Source organism: Panthera uncia (genome assembly GCF_023721935.1).
Source record: "Panthera uncia isolate 11264 chromosome A3 unlocalized genomic scaffold, Puncia_PCG_1.0 HiC_scaffold_11, whole genome shotgun sequence".
In the NCBI taxonomy this organism is placed as follows: Eukaryota; Metazoa; Chordata; class Mammalia; order Carnivora; family Felidae; genus Panthera; species Panthera uncia.
This window is the reverse complement of record NW_026057578.1, coordinates 83,692,072-83,715,140: the sequence shown is the minus strand read 5'-3', so window position 1 is coordinate 83,715,140 and position 23,069 is coordinate 83,692,072. Positions and strand designations below refer to the sequence as shown.

The 23,069-nt window shown below is 43.1% G+C and overlaps 1 protein-coding gene across 5 annotated transcripts in view; it reads right to left on the bottom strand.

Annotated features, from left to right (window-relative positions):
* Window positions 1–2,915: 2,915 nt before the first annotated feature.
* ARHGAP25 (Rho GTPase activating protein 25) overlaps window positions 2,916–23,069 on the bottom strand; it is an 88,491-nt gene continuing 68,337 nt past the window's right edge. For all 5 annotated transcript variants that reach the window (XM_049651558.1, XM_049651557.1, XM_049651556.1 and 2 more), the window contains 7 exons: window positions 21,336–21,543; window positions 16,467–16,599; window positions 11,781–11,854; window positions 10,154–10,275; window positions 9,128–9,324; window positions 6,044–6,576; window positions 2,916–3,253 (listed from right to left, as the gene is read on the bottom strand). In XM_049651558.1, coding sequence (XP_049507515.1) covers window positions 3,046–3,253; window positions 6,044–6,576; window positions 9,128–9,324; window positions 10,154–10,275; window positions 11,781–11,854; window positions 16,467–16,599; window positions 21,336–21,543 — 1,475 coding nt within the window. In that variant the 3' untranslated portion in view covers window positions 2,916–3,045. The remainder of the gene's footprint in view (window positions 3,254–6,043; window positions 6,577–9,127; window positions 9,325–10,153; window positions 10,276–11,780; window positions 11,855–16,466; window positions 16,600–21,335; window positions 21,544–23,069) is intronic.

The window sequence follows — 23,069 nt, the reverse complement described above, 5'->3', positions numbered from 1 at the left end:
CTAATTCATATGTAGAAATCCTAACCCTCAGAGATGATGGCATTAGAAGGTGTATAAATGTTTAGGGTGGAGTCCTCATGAATGGGATTAATGATTTATAAAAGAAGAGAGATTCCTAATCCCTCCACCATGTGAAGACACAATAAGAAGTCTGCAACCCCAAAGAGGTCCACACTTGACTCTGACCTCAAACTTCCAGCATCTGGAACTGTGAGAAATAAATTTCTGTTGTTTATGAGGCACCAAGTCTGTGGTATTTTGTTATAGCAGCCTGCATGCATGAAGACAGGGATCATCTCAGCCAATCCCTTAGTGCAAAATGTCCTATCCAGTGCACAGACTTACTGGGAGACCCATCAGCTCTGCCTCAAACTCGAGACAAAAGTGACCTGATACGCACCATGCTTGGGGCTGTGTGGTAAATGAAAAATTTTGGTAGGGAAGATGGCCAGGGGTTTCAAAGTACATATTGCAGATCCTTTTTAGTTTCTCAACATCTGCACAGGTAGAAGAGAGGTAAAGGGAAGAGGAGGTGGGTGGCTGGAAAAAGGCAGACTGAGTAGATCTTGTCCATGGAGGAGCTGAAGGTGGGGGCTCCAGGGTCAGCAGAACACCAATGACAGAGGTCTGTCTCTGGGTGCTGCTTCCCAGATCCTGGCTCCTTGGTCCAGGTGAGATCTGGAGCTATCCTGTTGTCTACCTCACATGTAGTCTTTTGGGCATTGAAGCCAGTGACATCAGACTCCAGATCTTCTTCCCTGGCCCTTCCTTGCACTCACAGGGTATAGAGTGCTGGAAAAACTCTGTTTCTTATGTTCTCTTTATATGGACAGTGTTAGCTTAGGCAAGCCAGGTTCCCCTCTTGCTCATGAAGAGGAATAGACACTCCAGCTTCCCAGGCTGAGCGGAGAGGCCACTCTGGTATCTCATAGTACTGGTGGAAGAAATAGAACAAGAGGCATCACCTGGCCAGGAAGAGCTTGGAATTCAAATGCAGCCCTTCTGCTCAGTCTGAGCTCATGCTCCCATGCCCAGCAAGTTCCTGTAATATGGACCTGCAAGCAAACAGTCTTCAGGTCCTCCTCTTTGCACCTTCAAACAAATGTTCCCTTTAGAATTATGAAGCCAACTGCTTCCATGCTCAGCTGTGTTTGAACACCTAAAGAGTTTGGGTGAGGAATTCATGGGAGAAAACGGGCACTATGTCTGGCAGAATTGTAGACTCTCATCGGTGTAAATGAGGTGTTCAATAAGTGTCTCCCTGCTTGCGACTCTAATTAAAAAACAAGTAAACCCCAGGAAATCAAACATTTTATTGCTTTACTTAATGATGTTCCAAATCAACCCACTCCCACACCCCGATCTTTCATTAGCAGGTCTCTAGAACAAACATGCCAGGTCTTGTCCCTGCCCTCCATCAGTCTGGTGACTGGTGGCAGGAGAAACAGGACCTGAGTAGCAGGACTGAGCAACACTGACGTCACTGTTTGTACCACTAGGTCTGTAGCTAATGTGTCATGGCCACAGGCAGGGGTGGGGCAGGGGGAAACAACCAGAGCGAAGAGAACAAAGAGAAGAGGAGGAAAGGTGAGAAAACAAAAGGAGAAAAAGAAATAATTGAGGAGACACACGCTGGGAAGACTAAACTCTCACCGCAGTAACCATTGATTTCAGACCTCTGATGAAGTCATGTGGTTTCAAGAGTCAAGTCAATGTATGACAGCAATGGGGATGACATATGTGAAACGAGAACAGGTAACACCTGCTGGGAAATCTGGCCAGTGGCCCCCAAAGCTGAAAGCACATTTGTTCTTACCCTTACTCAATGTCTGTCCTGTATATGTTTTATGATTTACATGATATAGCAATGTAGCAGTACATGATATAATTTATAAGTAAAGAAATATATTGGGGGGGTGTCTGCTCAAATATTTTCTACTCATGGAGTACATAGTCAAAAGAGCTTGGAGACCACTTAATCAGGATAATGACAAAAATTTTTAAAGCCTCCACTATCCTTCCTAGCGAGGCTTGGGGCCTCACCCAGGCCCTCTGCCAGGCTGGCTTCACTCTAGGAGGAAAAGTCTGCCAGGAAGGCTCCTCTTCTAGCTACTTTCTAGTGCCTCTTATCCCTAACAAGAGTGAAATCACTGGCATTTTGGTGAAACAGAAAAAATATTATTGGGACTACTACTATCTAAAACCCCCAGCCAGCCTCTGAGGAAGTCACAACGTGGTGAGAAGGCCTCTTTCACAGGCCGACCATACACAACTGTGGCCATGGAAAGGCAATGTAATCCAGCCCATGTCCTGCTCACCAAGCCTTGCGCCTGGAGAGGGGTGTGTCTGCTTCAAGGAAGGGGCACCTTTCACTAAGGCTCACAAAGGTGTTTGGAAGGATTACCAATAGCCCTGCTCTCATAAATACACATTTATTGCTTGTTTTGTCTTAGTCTAATAATAATTTTGAGTTTCCAATCCCTGGAAAGTGTGCATCATGGAGGGGGTGGCAGAATGGGGCTCCAGTCAACAGGTGCAGCTCCCCAAAATACAGCTCACCACAGGTGAATACAAGAAAGCTAAATATCATTTTCTGCCCCTATGTCTCAGGGACACCATGAAGCCATCTGACTGGATGAATTGTTCCACAAAGAAGAAAAGAAAAAGAACTAACGCCTCAGTCCACCTTCGGTTGGGGCCAACATGTTGCCTAGGTCCTTGGCACATGGCCTCAAATGTCTCCACTGGACATAGTCACCCAACCATGGAAGGTTCCATCTCACTCAGCCTGAGACCACGGTGGAATAATGCAATCCTTTTGAATACAGCCACAGGGGGCCATAGATGTCCCCACATGTCCCTGCTCACCCTCATCTTCCTGCAAATTCCATTGATTTATTTTACTGGGAAATGTGGTGTTTCCCCCCAAAATGTCTTCTTCTCCCTCATAGGGAGTAATTTTGCTTCTCAGTCATCAGGTAGCGCTGAGAAAGGGAGAGTGTCAGGTGGGCCTCTGTGGGCTGTCTCCATGTTTTCCTGGGACCCTCAAGCATCGGCCTTGGGCTCTTTCATTGATTTGACAAATTCCTTGACTTCTTCTTCCAGGGCCTTGTTCCTCCTCTCAACATCCTCCCGGGAGCGCTCCACATTGTGGAGGCTGATTTCCAAGGCTGCAAATTTCTTCTTCTCCTTCTCCAGTTCTTCATTGAGCCTCACCACCTTGGCCCAGACATCGTAATTTTCCTTCTCAAGGCTGCAAGGAAGAAAATAGCAGAATGAAAGAACAGGGTAGGACCTCTAGACTGTCCCTTCACCCTTGCTCACAACACCCTCTGTCCATTTTCCTTTCTACATCACAAGACCTATAGCCAACCTGAACCTCTTATTAATGTTCCACCCACCCCCACACACGCAGACTTCTCAGTAAGCCTGAATTCCCAGGGCATGTCTGAACCTCTCTTTTGTCATTTTAATACCATCTTGTGACATCTCTTGTGTTGTTCCTTCTCATGTCATTCTATGTTTTGTATCCTCCAGCAAATAATAAAGTCTTTGAAAGAAGGAACCACCTCTAACATATGTATATTTTCACCTCCACAGCACCTTGCACATGTCCTGCTCAACAGAAATGTTAATTGACTGCTGAGGCCCCGTATTCCAGATTCCCAACACCTTTGCACACACGAGGACCTGCTCATCCTGCTTCCACGGAGAGTACCAGCGCCATCTCTTATCAAGACCCCCTAGGGGTGGAGGTTTGGAGAAGTGTGGGGAACTGCCGTTTGGAAGCAGAGGTCCTGACAGCCCCACCCCCACTTCTGAATCTGCTCCAGGTGAAAAATCTGTTGGGTTCCCGAATTCCCAGAATTTTCACTGTTACTGGTCCAAATCTTAGTCTAGTCCCAGGTGCTCCCTGCTCTGCAGGCTATGCTGAATTAACTCCTAGGAATGAGAGTACAATGCCATTTTTAAGCCCAAAGAGGAAATTTCAGGACTGTGGGGAGATTGTGTGACTGGAAGTTTGCTTCAGAATTCCATTCTATGAGATGCTGCCTCCCTGCCCACCCCGCCTCCAAATGGCATATTTTATATAGAAAATTGAGCTCTCATTTGAGCCCAGCCTGGCTTCTATCTTCAGGGGCTTTGGCCCATTCTGCATGTAACAGCCCATCTTTGGAGCCTTGCCTACCCCTGCCTATCTCTTCCTACAGATAATCTAGTCTCATTCCTTCTGGCCCTCTCATTACAAATCTAGTTTTCTTCTCAGAGTTTACTCTTGCTTCCATCTTGCTTTGGGAGAAATCTCAATTGAGAGAATACTGCCAGATTTTGACCACTGATTCCAGTGGAGAGGTAGAATCTGAGTGGGCTCAGGAGCCTGACTAATTCAGGTTCAAATACCTGATTACATCAAATACTGATGATTAGTTGTGTGACCCTGAGGAATCTTTTAATACTTCCTGAGCCCCTATTTCTTCTATAAAATGGGGCTATTACCTATTTTGCAGGATTTCTGTGGGGATTACATGAAAATGTGTATCTGGGGCACAAAGTTCAGAGCAGGCACTATGGACTGTTAACTCTTCCTCTGTTGAAAATGGAGGACCCTTCTGATGGGTGAATTCAGAGAACTTGGTTCCATTCAGAAGGAGCAGCCCTTCCATGGCAGCTGGGTCTTTCCCTACCTTGTCAGTGACATTCACGTCAGAGTGCAGTGGGAAACTTCTCTGGGGATGCTTCCCTCAGAGTCAAGATGGCACATGAGTGTTGTAGGCCTACAGATGATTGACTTCAGGATCTTAGACAAAGGATCTCCATTTTGCTTTTAGACGGGCACCCCTCTATGTAGGGAACAAAGAATGAGGGCTCACAAAAGTCTTCCTGTCATGTACCTGAGTCTCAATGGACTGAAAAGTGGTCATGATTGGGAAAACCCTACTAGTTCATATTTCATTGTCATGATTAGTGTTAATATGGATTAAGTCGGATTGAGCTTTCCTCTCATGAAAAGTCAGTGGTGTGAAAAAGATTTCAAGAAAGTAGTTTAGCTACCCAAGAGGGCAAATTGTGTCCAGGCATCTTAGGGATGTGCATGAAAATTGTGGCATGAGCTGCCTCACTGGCCTTCCATTCACCCCTGCAGCCTGTACTCCGTAGGAAGCCAGTGATTCAGTGAAGCTTTAGTCAGGTAGATCTTCCTAGAAACTCTGCTCCACACAGGCTTTAAGGGGGCTGGAAAGGCCTCCTGCACTTGTCTGCCCTCTCTCCTCTCAGTCACCCTCTGCTTCTCCAGCTCACCACGGCTCTTCCTGTGCATTAACATGCCAGACCTGCTCCCTTCCATGGACTCTGCACCTTTGCTTCTCCCTGCCTGGCCTGATCTTCCCCAGTATGTGGACCTGACTCATTCCCTCTTCTCTTTAGCCCTTTGCTCTCATGCTACCTTCTCAGTGAAGCCTTCCTGACCACATTATTTAACATAGGAACCCCCTTCTTGAACCCTTCCCCAACTCCTGCCCTGCTTTATTTTTCTCCATTGCATGTTCCATCCTCTGACATAGCATATATTTTAATTATGCTATGCCTTCCTATAGAAGGAAAATTCTATAAGCACAGGCAAAACTTTTGTTTGTTTTGTTCAGTGCTGTTTCCCAACAGCCAAGATAGTGTCTGGCACACTATAGGTGCTCAATAAATATTTTCAGAATGGATGTATTACATTAAGATGAACAAAATGTAAAGTTCCTCTTCATTCATTACAGCATGCCGATCCTTAAGGAACAACTATTTGGAAATGGTTGCTTAAGCCTTGTAAGCTACATACTTAACTTCTCATGAATTTAACCTAAATAGAGTTTTCACTAATTTGGTCATCTGATTACTCCCTTTACCCCTTCCCGTAATTAAGCCCAATTGCTGTAGATTAGTGTGTTCTCTAAACTCAAGCTTTCTAGTATCATTTCTTAGCAGATGAGAACAGTCCCTGTTACTGCTGAAGATGGAGGCCGGGTGGCTGCTCAGGACCCCTCTGCATGTGACTTACTTTTTGATCTGTTCCTCATACATTTGCTTCTGTGTTTCTATTTCCTTTTGCAGTTCCTGGACCACCCTCTGCAAGGATTCAAGTTCCTCTTCTCCAGAGTTCTTTTTTCCAGGTCCGGTTTCAGAGTTTGGGCTGGCAAGAGTTTCTCTCTTGGAGTCACAAGCATGGGAAGAGACCGCAGCTGCCCCATCCCCAGGGGCCCCAGGCAGGGAAGGGATGTTATCATAGGTGGAAGTCCGCTGGGAGTCAGAAAAGTGGGGCATACCTTGAGACATTGTTCTCCGGTGCCCTTCCCCTGCTTCTACCCCTGAAGAGGGTGACCAGAACTCATTCTTAAAGATCTCTACTTTGTTGCTGTTGGCACCTTGAAACGTCGATGTCAAGAAGCATTTCCGATTAGGGAGCGTCTGAGTCCTTTTTCTCGACTGCAGCTTCCAATCTCCTAGCTTTTCCTTGGGGGCTTTACTGCTCTCTTCCAAATACCCATCACTCGGCTGTTGTCCAGTGGGGCTTCCTACGTCTGAGTCGCTGGTCTAGAAAAAAATGGCCACGGATGTCATGTGGGTTTTTCCCATATGTATCATGTTCCCAAGATAAGGAGTAGTGACTTGGCTGCACACCCGTGAAACTCTTAATTAGAAGACCATCTCTTAATTCATCACATTAGTTAGATGTGCACGATCTGTGTGGTGTTTCTTTAAGAAGATATTGCACTTAAGAGGAATTCATGCTCTCAAATCAATGGTTTATTAGTGGTTAAGAGAGTCTCAAACTAGGATTCTTTCATAGCTTTAGGATGAGGAGATCTTGCTAGCTAGAACTGAAAATCCAAAAGGCATAAAATGCAAGTCTGATAAATTCAACCCACATGGGTTTCCATGACCCCCTAAATTAAAAAAATAAACAAATAAATTGCATATAAAATCAAAAAAGAAATGACAAACTAGCAAAAATATTTGCAATACATATCACAGACAACAAGCTACTCTCTCTAATATATAAAGTTCCTAAAACTCAAAAAGAAAAAGACCAGCAACCAACAAAAATCTAGACAAAGGACAAGATCAGACAGTTCACAGAGAAAAAGAAAAATGCAACAAGCCTTTACACATAAGAAAATATGTTCAGTTTCTGCCATTATCAAAGAAACCCAAATCAAAATTAAAACTACTGAATATCAGTTTACACCTCTCAGATAGGACACGTCCCCAAATTTGAAAACACATTCTGCTAGTGAAACTGTAGGGAAACAGGTTCTTTCGTGCATTGCTAGTGGAAGTACAAAATGGCACAACCTCTATTTAACAATTTTAATAAAAATTACACAATAATCTACTTACCCTCTGATTCAGCAATCCCAATTCTGGGAATTTATCCTAGAAATACATCCCCTGAGCATAAAATGAAGTATGGTCAATATTATTCATTGCAGCCTTGTTTGTTGTACAAAGGAATGAAAACAAGTTGGTCAAATGAGAAACCTGTCCATGTATTGACATAAAAGGGTCTCCAGGATATACTCTAAAGTAGAAAAATGCAAGACATGAGCAGCGTGTGTGCATGTGTGTGTGCATGTGTGTGTAGAGAGAGAGCAAGAGATGTTACATTTGTATAAAAAAAAAGTAAATAATTTACATTCATATCTGCTTGTATTTGCATAAAGGAACACTGGAAGGGTAAGTACGAAACTAATGAAGGTGGGGAAGGATGGGGTAGATGGAGATAGCAGAGGGAGCAAGCTTTCTCAATCTGTATCTTTTTCTCTTTTTTATTTTTTTTAACCATGTGTATATATATTTTGAAATTAACTTTAAAACAAAAAAAAAAGATAAGGAAAAAGAAAAAGAATGAGCCCTAAAATCAGAAAATCAAGACTCAAGCTCTCCTTCTAATCCCTCTAGCTAATCACCAGCTTTTGCAACCCCACCTGGAGTCAGAATCACCTGCACCTCAAGGTGAGAACCAGAGCTAAATCCCATTCTTCAACATCCTAGTGCTGCTACCTTGGGCCAGCTGGTCAACCTCCTTGAGACTCAGCTCCGGAATGATAAAATGTGGATGATAAATCCTGCCCTACAAAGTTATGGTGAGAACCCCAGAGGTGACTTATTTATGTTTGTCATCACAGTGGCTGCTCATAGCTACCCACAATATTATAATAAAGAGCAGAAACCTGTCATATGAGCCTGACAATGACTACTCTCAAGGACTGCTAGTAGGACTTCATTATAGGAATTATGAGCATTTCTAAATATTAATTTCATTTGAGAGTGTTAGTAAAATACACTGTGTATAGACATCACCTAAGAAAAATCAGTACCACTATCTACCTTTTTTCCCAATACTTTCTTAATTATCCTTAGGATTAATAGTACTGCAGGCAACTGACATTACCAAGTCAGTCAGAAATTTTAAATTCATTTCTTGGCCACACATAAAGAACCAAGCTGCTACATCAAGTTCATGGTTTTTTTAAAAGTATTTGTCTCCATCAATATATAAAAATATTTGAGCTTTGTAACTAGTCTACATTTCAGAGGCTGAAGAGTTTTTTGACATTGGGAACGTGAGCCCCAACACTTCAGTATAAATGAGGGGGTTGACATTGCTGAGACAGCTTATCAGGGAATGAGAAATATTACACGAACACATCACATACTCTGAGAAAGAAATCACGTTTCATGGGTTAGCAGGAAACCAGTTCTCTCTGGACTTTCACCCGGAGTTTTCAACAACTCTTGCTAAAACAGTTACAATGTGATATATAATTTCCCCTATTGAAATTCCCTGGACTGTGCTTGGAATGGCTTCCCTTTCTGAGTGGACTTTACTGAGGACTCCCATTGCTCAGCCATTAGGAGATTGGCACACATGCCACTAATCCCACCTCCAGGATGCCAACAGAGACTAGATTTGAAAGAGGCCAGGCTTTCAAGACGTATTCAAATGGGGATCTACCATCTGTGCCCATTGTCACAGCATCATCAAAAACTCCCCCACATTGCCACACTAGACAAGCTCTTACATAGAACGACTTGGACTAAAGGAAGAGTCAGGTGCAAAAAGAAGGCTCTCCGCACTTACCGTGTTACTAAAGCTGTCTGTCCTAGACATCGTGGGGTCTTCAGTGGCATCCCAGCCCACAGAACTTCGAGCCACTGGAGCTTTCTTGGGGTCATTTTTTTGAGCAGGGGGTGACAGGGGTGTATCCTTGGACTTGGGAAACAGAACTTCATGGTCTCTGATCATCATGGTCATCACTCTTTGGATTTGAGGAGTCCCTGAAAGAAAGAAGAAAGAGATCTGTAGAGTTGTACCATGGCAGGAGGCAGACATTCCTAAGGGTCTCCATCATGGGATGTCTCTAAACTTGGCTCTAAAACCACAGAGTCCGAAAAAAACGTCATTTTGCTCCTCATGGGACACTTCTGAATTGCTTGAGGTAGAAGATTGTGGTGGAAGAGAAGAGATAGAAGAAGGATATGGGAGTGGGTAAAAGAGGGTTATTTTCAGCCTGTATGGTCCTTTAGTCAGTCTTTGATCAGAAAATAGGCAGTATAATAGTAGAGAAAATGAAGACATCTTTCTCCCCTCATGTGGTCCTCAACATGACATCTGATTTCTTATTGCACACATAATAAATATGTGCTAGGAGTACTGCCTTCCCAAATCCATGGTAGACAGCAATACTCTATGCCAGGACTTTTGCTCACTGAACCAAGACACAGCCACAAGTGTGGCCTTTTTGTGAATTCTTACAAGTGGCCTTTTTGTGAATTGTCTTATAAAATCAAACTTGCTTTCTCCACTTTCTTGCAAATTCGCTTTCTCTGGCTAAGGCTATTTAAAAGTAATTAAAGACTAAGAAACACTAGCTGTTTTTGTGCTAGCCTATTGTACTGTGTGACCATTGGGTAAATTTTGAATCTCTCTGCTCTGCTGTGATCTGGAAAATGGACATAATTCCTGCCCTGCTCCTTTCACAGGGCTATTTCACAATTTGGGCAAGTTAGTCAACAGAAAATGTTTGGCAATTTGCAGAGCACTTCGGTAGCTGTGTAATTGTCGTTACTTCCTCTGCACTCGACTTCCCCACAGGACCAGTCTTACCTCTCATGATCACAGCAGGGTCTTCAACCTTTGACCTGATGAGATTCACACCAATCACAGTAGCCAGGTTATCCACGCTCATTTTATTAACACCACAGTTCAACTGGATTTCATGTAGGAACCTGTGGGCAACCAGGAAATCCCATAGTAGGAAACAGAAAGTTGCCAGAAGGAAGCACTTCCAGCTATCAATGAGATCTCAGAGATGGATCTCATCTCCTTCCTTCTAGTCTCAGGAAGGGGACCAGTCTGGTCTGCTCTGCCCACATGAGTTTAGCTTCACCTTGAAAGACTCAAGATCAAGGTAGAAAAGAAGCCAAGAGGGGCCTGTCCAGCTTCTGGTGGTGGCATTGGGGCTGGGGATGGGGTGTTGGCAGGAGGCAGGGTCCAATGCAGGGAGCTAAATGGAAACTAGAAGGACTCAAATGGGTATCTGACTATCCCTAGTCCCAATTTCCTAGGCTTATCTCCCAGGTTCTCAGTATCCATCCCACCCAAGTTTCCAGAGAAGAAAACTTTCTCATGAGGAGATGTCACAGAGGGGAATGAAGAAGTGACTCTTGCTTCATCCTCTGATTATAGCACCAAGCATCTCAAATTCTCAGTGGGTGCTCAATAACTAGCAATGAATTTTTACTATAATTCTACCCATTGGAGACATGAAGCTCTCCTCAGATTCACTATATTAAAAAAAAAAAAAAACTGAAAACATCAGCAAAGGAATTTCTACTCTCTCTAAAAACCATTTTTAAATGAATAGGCTGAAGCAACATAGAATTCCAAATACATAGAAATTATCAAATAAATGGTGGTGTTTTCAAATGAGGAAACATTATGAAATATTACTGACTCATTTATAATCCTACTTTAGGACAGGCAGAAATGTTCACAATATAATATTAAGCCCAAAACAGCAAGACACAAATATGTACAAGAAATCGTTCCCCTATATTTATATTGATGTATGTAAAGATCTATCAGAGAAAGAAAAACGTCCAGAAGGAAACATGCCCAAATAATAATAGTGATCTTTGCTGAGTGAGGAAAAGGCATTATTTTTATTTCTTATTTACGGTATGTTGTATTTTCCTTTTGCAAAGCATGCATCACTTTTATAATCTAGAAACTACAACAAAAATTTTTTTAAATAAAAGCAAATTTCAGCTCTGTCTGGCAAGAAGATCCAGATTCCCAGCTCAGACAGACCTGGGTCCATCTACGCACTACATGTTGCCACAGAGAAGGCACGCAGGTCCTCAGAAAGGGAAATAAGAAGGGTGGCCAGGAATGAATCTAGGGCACTAAGTTATGGTCCAGAGTCAGGAAGATGGAAGATCATTCTAGAAACATTCATAAGGATTCTGGGTTTTAATACATGTCCCAGGACTCCAGGTAGCACTTGGGCAGGCCTGGAAGAGGAATATGTTTACTTCATGTGCCAATCAGATTTTCAGCGGATCTTTTAAATTATCTTGTGGACATAGGGAACAAACTCAGTGCTATGTGAATACAGTTGACCTTCCCAAAGTCTGGACCAGAAGCTCTGAGTTCACAGGGACACTCTTTCCTCCTCTAACCAGGTGCTTCTTTCTGATATGGCTGGAAACTGATACCAGGGGACTCTTACCTGCATATGTAGCTCAGGAGGTTATAGTTGTCTCGAGGAAGGATGGACAGCTGCTTCACCAGCTCCTGCTGAGCCTGGGAAGAGATTTTGAACACCCTAAATGAGTCTGCTCACTTGCCAGCAATGAGACTCTGGAACATAGGGAACATAACTGATGTATCTGTGCAGAAAGCAACACTTTGGTACTCACTCCTGTTCCCATAGTTTTGTGTGTTTTTTAAAAGCTTTTTATGTCCAAATAATTATAAATTCACAGGAAGTTGCAAAAATAGTATGGAGAAGCTCACAGGTTTTTATACAGCACATTTCTTTATTTGTCTCTCATCATGCCCTCTTCCCCAACTCAGAACTACTCTAAGGCAAGGACGATTTGACATCTCATACTCACAGTAATTGTTTGCTTAGTGAATGCTTAAGATATAACACTCCAGTGAAGCACTGGATCACATCCAAATACCCCAAGTCACTTTAAAAGTAGTGAGAGAAGAAGGAAGCTTCAGAGAAGGATTTTAAGCATTATGGCCTTGCTGAGATCTGCGGGGACACAGGACAAGCTGACCAATCGTGGGAAAGGCAGGTAATGTTGGAATGTTCTACCTCCATGATGACCATGAATGTTAGAGAAGAAATTCATGTGCCAGGGAGAGGAAGGACAGAGAGCTTTCTTAGTTCTTTTCACCAGCAGCTGCCTGTAGGGTCTGTAGTCACTGTCAGTAACATCGCGATTGTAAAAGTGTGCCAGTTAACATGAGACACGCAGGCTCCCTCAAACCTGAGCAGCTCCTCCTGGAGAAAACGCACCCTATGGCCTGTCAGCCTGCATGTAGTGACTTGGTGCAGACCCCCTGTATCTAGAATACCTGCTTCATATTAGGATTCCCTCTTCCAGCTTAATTCGTGAATTCTTTGTAAAGGTTGCTATAGATTCATTGCTCTCAACTACCACTCCTGCCACATTTTCACCAATGAGGGAGGCTGTGGTCTCTCTGCCCTGCCCAGATGTGCGTTACCACAGATCAGAAACTCAAGCATGTTGAGGGGTGCCTGGGTGGCTCAGTCGGTTAAGCATCTTACTTCAGCTCAGGTCATGATCTCAGTTTGTGGGTTCAAGACCCAACAGCTCAGAGCCTGGAGCCTTCTTCGGATTCTGTATCTCTGTCTCTCTCTGCTTCTCCCCTGCTCACGCTCTGTTTCTCTCTCCCTCTCTCCCTCTCTCTGAAAAATAAATAAACATAAAAAAATTAAAAAAAAGAAACCCAAATATTTTGAGATGGAGAAAAGTTGGGAGAAGCAGGTCTAAAGCGAATAAGTTCAGGGGTGGGAGTCTTATTGTCAGATCTGCATCCGCATACCTCTTTGCTTTTCCTGGAGCTATGGGGTGAGAGATTGCCTGAAACAATGATGCTTTTTAGCCAACTTTTAAACCTCATTCTATAAAATGTTATTAATTTCACAAGGGTGAGCTGATATACCTATATTAATTAAGACTTCTCATGTCCTCATCTCACTCTCTCCCCCAAAAATTTATAAATCATGCACAAAATCATTCAGTTACTTATTTTATTTTATTTTATTTTATTTTTTAATGTTTATTTTTGAGAGAAAGAGAGACCGAGTGCAAGTGGGAGAAGGGGAGAGAGAGAGGGAGACACAGAATCGCAAGCAGGATCCAGGCTCTGAGCTGTCAGCAAAGAGCCCAACGAGAGGTTTGAACTCACAAACCGTGAGATCATAACTTGAGTCAAAGTTGGACGCTTAACCAACTGAGCCACCCAGGTGCCCCTGGTTATTAATTTTAAAGTGGCTTGAGGTGTTTGATTATAGTCCCATTCTTTTTTTTTTTTTTTAAGTTGATTTATTTATTTTGAGAAAGAGAGAAAGCACACAAGCAGGGGAGGGGCAGAGAGAGAGAAGGAGAGAATCCAAAGCAGGCTCCACACTGTCTGCATGGAGCCTGAGGCAGGCCTCAAACTCACGAACCGTGACATCATGACTTGAGCCAAAACCAAGAGTCGGACGCTTAACCAGCTGAGCCACCCAGGTGCCCCATTATAGTCCCTTTCTTTTTGTTTTATTTTATTTTATTTTATTTTATTTTATTTTTTAACTTTGTAATTTAACTTTATTTTTTATTTTTTTAAATTTATATCCAAATTAGTATATAGTGAAGCAATGATTTCAGTAGATTCCTTAATGCCCCTTACCCTTTTAGCCCACCTCCCCTCCCACAACCCCTCCAGCAACCCTCAGTTTCTTCTTCATATTTATGAGTCTCTTTTGTTTTGTTCCCCTCCCTGTTTTTATATTATTTTTGTTTCCCTTCCCTTATGTTCATCTGTTTTGTCTCTTAAAGTCCTCATATGAGTGAAGTCATATGATTTTTGTCTTTCTCTGACTAATTTCACTTAGCATAATACCCTCCAGTTCCATCCACGTAGTTGCAAATGGCAAGATTTCATTCTTTTTGATTGCCGAGTAATACTCCATTGTAGATATATACCACATCTTCTTTATCCATTTATCCATCGATGGACATTGGGCTCTTTCCATACTTTGGCTATTGTTGATAGTGCTGCTGTAAACATTGGGGTGCATGTGTCCCTTCGAAACAGCACACCTGTATCCCATGGATAAATACCTAGTAGTGCAATTGCTGTGTTGTAGGGTAGTTCTATTTTTAGTTTTTTGAGAAACCTCCATACTGTTTTCCAGAGTGGCTGCACCAGCTTGCATTCCCACAAACAATGCAAAAGAGATCCTCTTTCTCCGCATCCTCGCCAACATCTGTTGTTGCCTGAGTTGTTAATGTTAGCCATTCTGACAGGTGTCAGGTGGTATCTCATTGTGGTTTTGATTTGTATTTCCCATTATAGTCCCTTTCTTTGTTAGATCGTTACATCCCAGGAAGGCTGTCACCCTGATTGGCTTCATTTGCCTTTTGTTGCTGAGGAAGACCTGTATGAGATCATGCAACCTCATTTTTGTGCAGGCAAATAGCTACAATAGCTACAGCATAATTAGCTGCATCATTATTCTTCCCTTCCTTTCCTAACGTTGAAATATAAAACCGCTGTTTTTCTTGTGCTGAGATCTACTTAAATCATGAGGCTCCTCACTCTTAGAAGTTCTCATAGCTATGTTTTCTACCAGGTCTAGGGCACTCCATTGCTTAAAATAATAATAGTAATAGTAATAATAATAATTATTATTATATATATATTTCTGGGAGTATATTATATAATAAATGTTAAAATAGAGAATAAGCCTCTCCTTAAACTGATACTTTAAAAATATCACTCACCTATCTCCTATCCCTTGTCCTCAAAACAATGCTAAGTATTGCAGATGCTATTATGAAATTTGTCTAAGCTTGTGCTATCCAACACAACAGCTACTTGACACATGTGACTATTTAAATAATAAAATAAAATAAAATTAGGAATTGTTTCTTTAGTTGAACTAGCCGCATTTCAAGTGCCCAATAGCCATGTGTGGCTAGTGGTTACCATATTGATCACTGTAGCTATGTACCAGTTCCACCATTATAGAACGTTCTGTTGGTCTAAGGAAATAAACTGAGTCTCACAGAAAGTGCTTAATTTGCCTAATGGCAAAATCAAAGTTAAATCCATGTCTTCACGTGTAGGCTTTTCTGTGCACCACTTTGGCAGAGAGAGCTTTAAACATGGTGGCGCTAGGGGTGCCTGAGTGGCTCAGTCAGGTAAGCGTCCGACTTCAGCTCAGGTCATGATCTCGTGATTCATGGGTTTGAGCGCCACGTTGGGCTCTGTGCAGACAGCTCAGAGCCTGGAGCCTATTTTGAATTCTGTCTCCCTCTCTCTGCCCCTCCCCTGTTTGCACTCTGTCTCTCTCTGTCTCGAAAATAAGTAAACATTGAAAAAAAATTTAAAACATAGGAGTGCTAAAAGCGAACCTCCCAGAAGTGGGGAGTTAGACCCCAATTATCAGCAGTATAACACAAACATATTCGTGGGGCATTTGGTTTTGCAAATCCTGGTTAAAAACCAGGAAGGTTTTATTGTTGTTAGATGGGTTTTCATGGTGGCTTTTGTTGGTCGGTTAATTTTGTTTAATTAATATGACTCTAGTGTGGTGATTGTTGACTTTAAGACCTTTCAGGAAACAAATTACATGGGAACACAAATCCTGCAGGCAAACTTGTGAACTCTAACAAGCATGATGCTGCAGACACTGACCACACCCCCTTAAGCAGCTGCAGCTGAAAAGAACAAAGAAAAGTTCCTTGTCCTTCCTTTCTCTGGTGTCTACATTCCTTGTATGCCCATGGCTGACACTCATGATCATGGTGCAACTAGAACATTCTCCCCTCTCACCAGCCTTCCAGGTTGGTCAGCCTGTCCTTGTGTCCACTGGGTCTCAGCAAGGCCATATTGCTTGAAAGCCTTCTCAGAAGCTTTCTCTTTGTCATTAAAGTGGCTTGGGTATATTTGATTATAGTCAATTCTTTTTTGGATTGTTACATCCCAGCAAGGCTGTCACGATGACTGGCTTCAGTTGCCTTCTGTTGTTGACAAAGTTCCAGTTTGACAAAGTATCTCACTAAAAGGTATGAGTCCCTTGACCCACTGTTGCTTGCCTACCAGAAGAGTGTTCAGTAACTATCACCTTCCAAAGCAGGACAACTAACTCTAATGAGATACAAACCTTTGCCTCATCTGCATTCATGAGCTGCCCACACAGCAGGAACCCCTCATACTGGCTCCAGGGAACGACTGGCTCTGGGAGGTCTCGGAGGTAAAGCTTTAACAGGGAGGCCACGGTGTGTACATCTGTATCTCTGTAAGAAAATAAACAATGTTGTTTGAAAATAAAGCTCCAGAACATCCCTTGCCTTCCCCTTCGTGGTCCACTAAATAGAATCCCAGGTTCCAAAGGGGAGTTTTGCAGAGGAGCAGAGTCTGATAAAGATGTATCCAAACAAAACATCTTTGCTAATCTTCTGGAATCATGACCCTCAACACTTTTCTCTTTATCTCTTCCAACCAACTGCCTCAAAAGTAAGTTCAAGGTCTACTTTTTCATTAATCCTATTAAATTATTTTAGTCTTCATCTCTTTCTATTTTCTCCAAGTCACTTAGTACCTCACAATTTTGCATTTTCTGCTTAGTCTCTAATTTTTCATGTGATAACTCATTTATATTGATGGCCCATGATCTCTTTAAACCCTCAGAGAGCTCAAAACAGTTCTGGGATTCATTCATATATTTGTGCAATTGTTCAATAAATAAGCATTGAGAGAACCTACTAGGTGAAAGATACTACCTCAAGCACTGGGATTTCAGCAGTGAACCTGAGGGATATACAGGACACCTGGCCTCATTGAGCCACAGAGCTGTGCAGACTCAAATGTTACCAAGTCACTACAAAATTGTGAGGCTAGTGCCATGACTAACCTGGGACTGTATGGAGGTGTGTAAAAGGGACACCCAGTGCAGAGCTGAGGATCCATAGGGGACAAGATCTGAAGAATGACAAGGAGTTACAGTATGAGGAAGGGAGCCTAGAGGGTGGGGAGCAGAGGCCCAGCTGCAGAAACACAGACAACATTCAGATGACTTCCTGTTAACTGAAGGAAGCTTGGACTTTTCAGTTCAGCTTGTCCAGTTTATAACAGGAGTGGGCAAAGTATGGCCCAGGAGCCAAATCTGGCCCATTGGCTGTACAGTCTATGAGCTAAGAATGGATTTTACATTTTTAAATAGCTGGGAACAAAACTCAAAAGAAGCAGATATCATAGCATGTGAAAATTATCTGAAATTTGAATTTCAGCATCCATCAAGTGATATGGCCATGTTTATTCATTTTTGGATTGTCTTTGGCTGATTTTGAGCTATAACTCTGCTAAAAGCAGAACTGAATAGTTGCAGTAGAAACACTCTGGCCTGCAAAGCCTAAATATGTCATATATGGCCTTTTATCAAAGTCTGCTGACCCCTGTTTTATAGAGCTATTGCATTTATTATGCAACTCTATAAGAGAAAATAAGTCTGAATCTACCATATGCTTAAAGCTCATTAGTGAAGAAATTATTTACTTCATATTTATTTACTTCACATCAAAAAACCCCCCAAAAAACTGGTATTCTTAAGTGACTGTCCTGGTAGTACTTTGAAAAGCGAGGATGTGCTGAGAGGTTCAGACAATCTGAATGGCTCCTCAGTTTCATTGATGGGGAATATAGAATTCTCTGGGTAGGAGTGCCTCCTGGAGAAGGGACAGGATGGGCTGGTTTGGGCAGAAGGAAAAGAAGGGAGGCATTGGAGGAAGCAGAAATAAGAGCATCAGGACTTGACTGTAAAGCTCTGCCTTGGTATCCTGAGTAAGTTTTTTTGTTTGTTTTTGACAGCCAGTGTTTGGAGATGTCTTCTGAAAAGGCCCCAGCTTTGCAGCCTGTCAGCTCTCTACCTCAAAATGAGAACATGAACTGGCACGGAGCCCTGTCTGTGCTCCACTGCTGCCTCAGGAAACGGGGGTGGGAACCATTCACTTAAGGTGGGGATTCTAGAAAAGCCTTCCCTGCTGAGTCACTACCTAAAAATATCCCTGGACAAAGTCCTCTTGTCAAAATACGTGAGACATTCCCAAGAAAATGGCAGAACGACAACCAACTAACACTTTGCAGGAGGAGCATTCACCCAAAGTTGCAAAAGGAGCCATGAGGCTTCTCCTCATGCCCCTGCATCACCATCCATTCCATGGTCTTGGTCAGAATCCGGGGCCTCTCCCTCACCCCACACCCAATTAGGCTCCCAAATCCCCTCAAGTCTATCCAAATGTCACGTGAATCACTCTAAGTCCTGCCCCCCTCCACTGCCCTATTTCAAAAGCCAATGGCCTTTTGCCAGGATTCTGTCCCAGCTTCCTAGCTGGCCTTCTGCCTCCACAGTTCCATTTTCTGATGCACTGTCCACTGCCTGGCAAAATACAACATGCAAAATATGCCCAAGGAACGAGTGTTGCAAACGACAAATTAAAATGAGAAAGACAGTAGAGACGATGAATCAAAAAACAGAATCTTTTAAAGAAAAATGACAACAACAAAAACCACAAACTACTAGATAGTTCAATCAGAAGAAACTATGACAGCAAAAATATCCAACATTAGAAAAAAAGGTTATAACCACTGATATAGTGTAGATGCTTCAGTGTTATAACCAGAGAACATAATTATCTATGTAAATCATCTTGGAACATTTAAAACCAGAGAAACCTTCCCGATTCATTTTATCAGGGGGAGATAATGCTGCTTGTCCTGGCTAACTCCTTATGCTTGTCTAAGGCATCTCAGTGTAAACGTCATTGCTTCTTGGGGGTCTCCCTAAATCTACCAGATGGTGGCAAAAGGCCCCTGTTCTAAGTCCTCATAGTACCATCTAGTTTTCCATTTTAGCACTTAACACAATGGAAATTATACAATTATTTTTGTAAATTTTTAGTATAATGTCTGTGCCCTAATTTTGTCAGAGCTGACTCACTTGTCACTGTTACAGTTTACATTTCCAGCATGATTTTTCCTGAGTTTGCTATTCCTTCGACCCAATGAAACATGTTTAAGTCAAGTTAAACATGATTTTTTTTAAGTCAAGGACTAAGAGAAAGTCAGGAGCCAGGTTGAACTTCTGAGCTCAACACCTGATCCACTAGAGGTTAGCCCAGGCCCCACCAATAGCTCTGCCAACACTTCCCTGGTGGCACCAACCTTAAAACATGGCACATCTGTATGTTTCTCATGGAAGTATAGGTATCAGAAGTGTATTGGCTTTATGACTGGATAGTATCCAGTCCAACAGAAACTCAACAAAGAGATTTTAAATTTTATTCACATATGTTTAATGAGAATCAGATACAGCTGCACTAGCACCTACCAAATAAAAGGTCCTTTGTTTCTTTTCATTCCAGTGAGACAATTTGGGAGATCTCATGGTGAAACCACACATATGACCAACATAGGGGATCTAGATGACTACCCACAAGGATTATGTAGACCCAAGCATCGGCCCTGGGAGGACTCTGAAGAGCCCTAGGTGACCGTTCCTATTTCTGGGTATGTAAACGCTACTCCTTAATTCTGGGGGTGGAGAGGTCATGACAAGCTGTGGTAACTTTCCTCCTTCCTGCCCCAAATATTTCATAGGTATCCAAGACTGTGACTCCACCACCCAGGCCGACTTTATAGGAACATAAAATCAAGCCTAGGGCAAGTATCTGACAAACCCTTGCAATCACCTCTATTCCTCCTGGCTGACTCTTCACATGGCTTTAGCAACAACCCACCTGTATCTTTTGATCAACTCAAAGCTAATTAAAAACATAAGAAGGAAACTGAATATAAAAAGGTGGTGAGCTTAATTGATCAGGTGCCTGACAATGAAATGCAATTTATAGTGCTGCTGAGAGGTCTGTAAATTTGATGCCCGTAACCTGCTGTAGTTCCAGTAACAACTCCACCCGTTGCTTTCCTGTAAAAATAAAGCACCCTTGGTGAGTTAACCTACTGCGTGCTGAAGGCAGTAAAGACAGACACGCTGTGGCCCAAACTCAGACAGTGGCGGTGAGATTGGAGTGAACAGAAGGTATCAGAGATGCTTCACAGGGAGAATGGGCATTGCTGGTGACTGGGGTGGATGTGGGGAGAGGGGACTAATGGCACTTAGCTGTTCATGATTTTCCCAGGATCACCCCTATTCCTAGGTCCTAAATAACCCCTTGGGGAATTTCAACCTTTGGAAACTGGACAGAGTTTGGGCCTGCCTTACCAAATCTTGATTTATGGGCTGCTGATTTGGAAAGAACAATGGCTCTTTCTTGCCAGCAGGACAAGCGCGCACAGGCAACCGAGGCAAATATTGCACAATAGGCAGAGAGTGCGTACAATGTCGACGTGGGTGCTGTACTAGCTGACTGTGGCAGAGCCGAAAACCTCACCTGGGTGGCTGGAGGCGGTGGGGCAGGTAGGCGATGGTGAGAAGAAATGTCACCACAACTGATATTCCCCAACCAAACCTGGGCAACCTCCATGGGGGAGACCTAAGAAGACGCCAGGCTGCCACGATATCAGTATGTACTCTCCAAAAAGGCTCAGAACTAAGTTCAGAGCCGCACATTACTTATGGTCTCCCAACCTGACAAGAAGTGCTGCTTCTGGCCATTTCTGGAAAGCTGAGAGCATCGGAGCCCTCGGGTATAGGTGTGCTACGTTCTCTACCACACTGAGTCTGTTTGTACAGTCTGCTCACTCTTCAACGTTCCTCACCTGCCCAGTGGTGTAGGCCTTAAGCTAGGTCCCATCATCCTCCCGGCCTCCCCTACATCCTAAACATCTCTTGACTGCTCAGCAAGGCCCTACTTCTAGTTCACTTCATTCCTCACGTAAGTCGCCAGCAAAATAAAAAGCTCTCTTTGTTGCAAGCCAGGGCCTTGGAAACTTCTGTGTGAGTCCGGTAGCTCAGCCGGTAGAGAGAGGTCCTCCTACCCACATATGGCAGGGGGAGGACATGGTGAGGACAGGGTACCTGTCAAAGGAGGGCCGCTCCCCGGCATCAAAAGCGTCTCTGAGCTGCTTCACCAGGTTGTCCTGCCCAGGCAGTCGGAAGATGCCCTCTTCATTCAGGCCGTGCTGGAGGATGAACTCCGCACACTTCTCCACCAGGATGGGCACCAGGTGGGGGCCAAATTTCTGCTCATAGGCCACGGTCTCATCCAAACGCTGGCCAAACACAGCTAGAAAGAGAAAAACAGGATGTTCCCATCATTCTGACTTCCATTGGATGAAATGATAAGTCAAAGTGCTTTCTTTGCCTATTTCTAGATTTGCCAGTGTTGTGTATAACCTCAAAAGTTTTAGTGCAATGATACTAAACGAAATATAGGAGACAAGCCATCCATAATATTTCCTGGAGCTACAAATTTGGGAGAGTCTCTGGAAGTCTTTTTCTCTTGACCCACAGTTTTACATATTCAAAATAACAACTCGCTTTTACTGAATACCTGTTGTCTGCTAGAAATTGTGCTAAGCACTTTGCACACCTGTTCTCATTTCATCTTAACAGCAACCCCACGAGGTAGTAGAATTGTTATACTCACCTTGCCATTAAAGACACTGAGCCTTAGAAGCACTGGTGAACTTGCCAAGGTCAGGTGCCAGGGCACAGTAGTCAGAATTCAAGCCCAGGCAGTAAACTCAAGAGAATGTACTCTTAACTATGGCAGCAAGCAGGCAGTTTTGAATTCTGCTTGTGTCATACAGCATTAAAAAATAAGTCTATCACACAGATGTCTCATACCCTATTAAACCATTGTGGCATTCTTAATAATATAGATTGTTTATTATGTTTTACTATTTTCAAAACAGCTACAGTGAACATGCTTATCCACCGAGCAGAGTTCCTGGAATGTATTCAGCACAATGTATAATTTCTAATTAATTGCTTAATTAATTAATTAACATTTGGATAGGTGATCACAGGCTTTTCATTCTTTTGAACTATTTCCTTAGGGCAAATTCTCACAAGTTGAATTACTAGGTCAAGTGTTTTGAACATTTTTATGACTCAGTGGTATGCAAATTGTTGTCCAAAAATATTTTTCCAAATTACACTGCCTCCAGCAAAGCATGTGTGGACCAGCTCCACCCCAGCCCTGTCAGTACTGGCTCTATAATTTCCCCACCCCAGCGGTATAACAAGGTTAGTTTTTAAATCAGGACAATCGTTGGCTACCCATTCTCCCACCAGGCCCCTATTCCCTTTGGTTCCTGGAGGCTCAGAAGACAGGTCATGGCTTCAGCTCTGTCCTGCCTGATTTTCCCTCTGTCATAATTAGGACCTGGTTACACTGACCACTTCAATTCCCAGGACACTGCTTCCCAGAGTCCTTTGGTGTTCCCCATGGTTCGCTCTCTGGTTGGTCCCCTGTATCCAGTCTCTAACGTGGATTTCACCTGTACAGAGCTATACTGAGCTCGTGAATCTGCCGTGTCCTCTGCACTCCCACCCATTGCCCTAAGCCAGGCTGGACTATTCTCTCACCTATGACAGCTGTGGTGTTCTCTTCTGACATGTTCAAAGCCCTCCTGCTGCCTACCTTTCTAAACCATCTCCAATTTCCCTAAGCACGCTCCCCGCCCCCAACCCTGTTTTTGTCACCCACTTCTTCCCCAATTGCCACAGTAGCATTTTCTAAATTACTCCTCAAAGTCCTAGGGGCTTCTTCTGCAGACCCTCAGATGCTGGGAGGTGAGAGCAGTG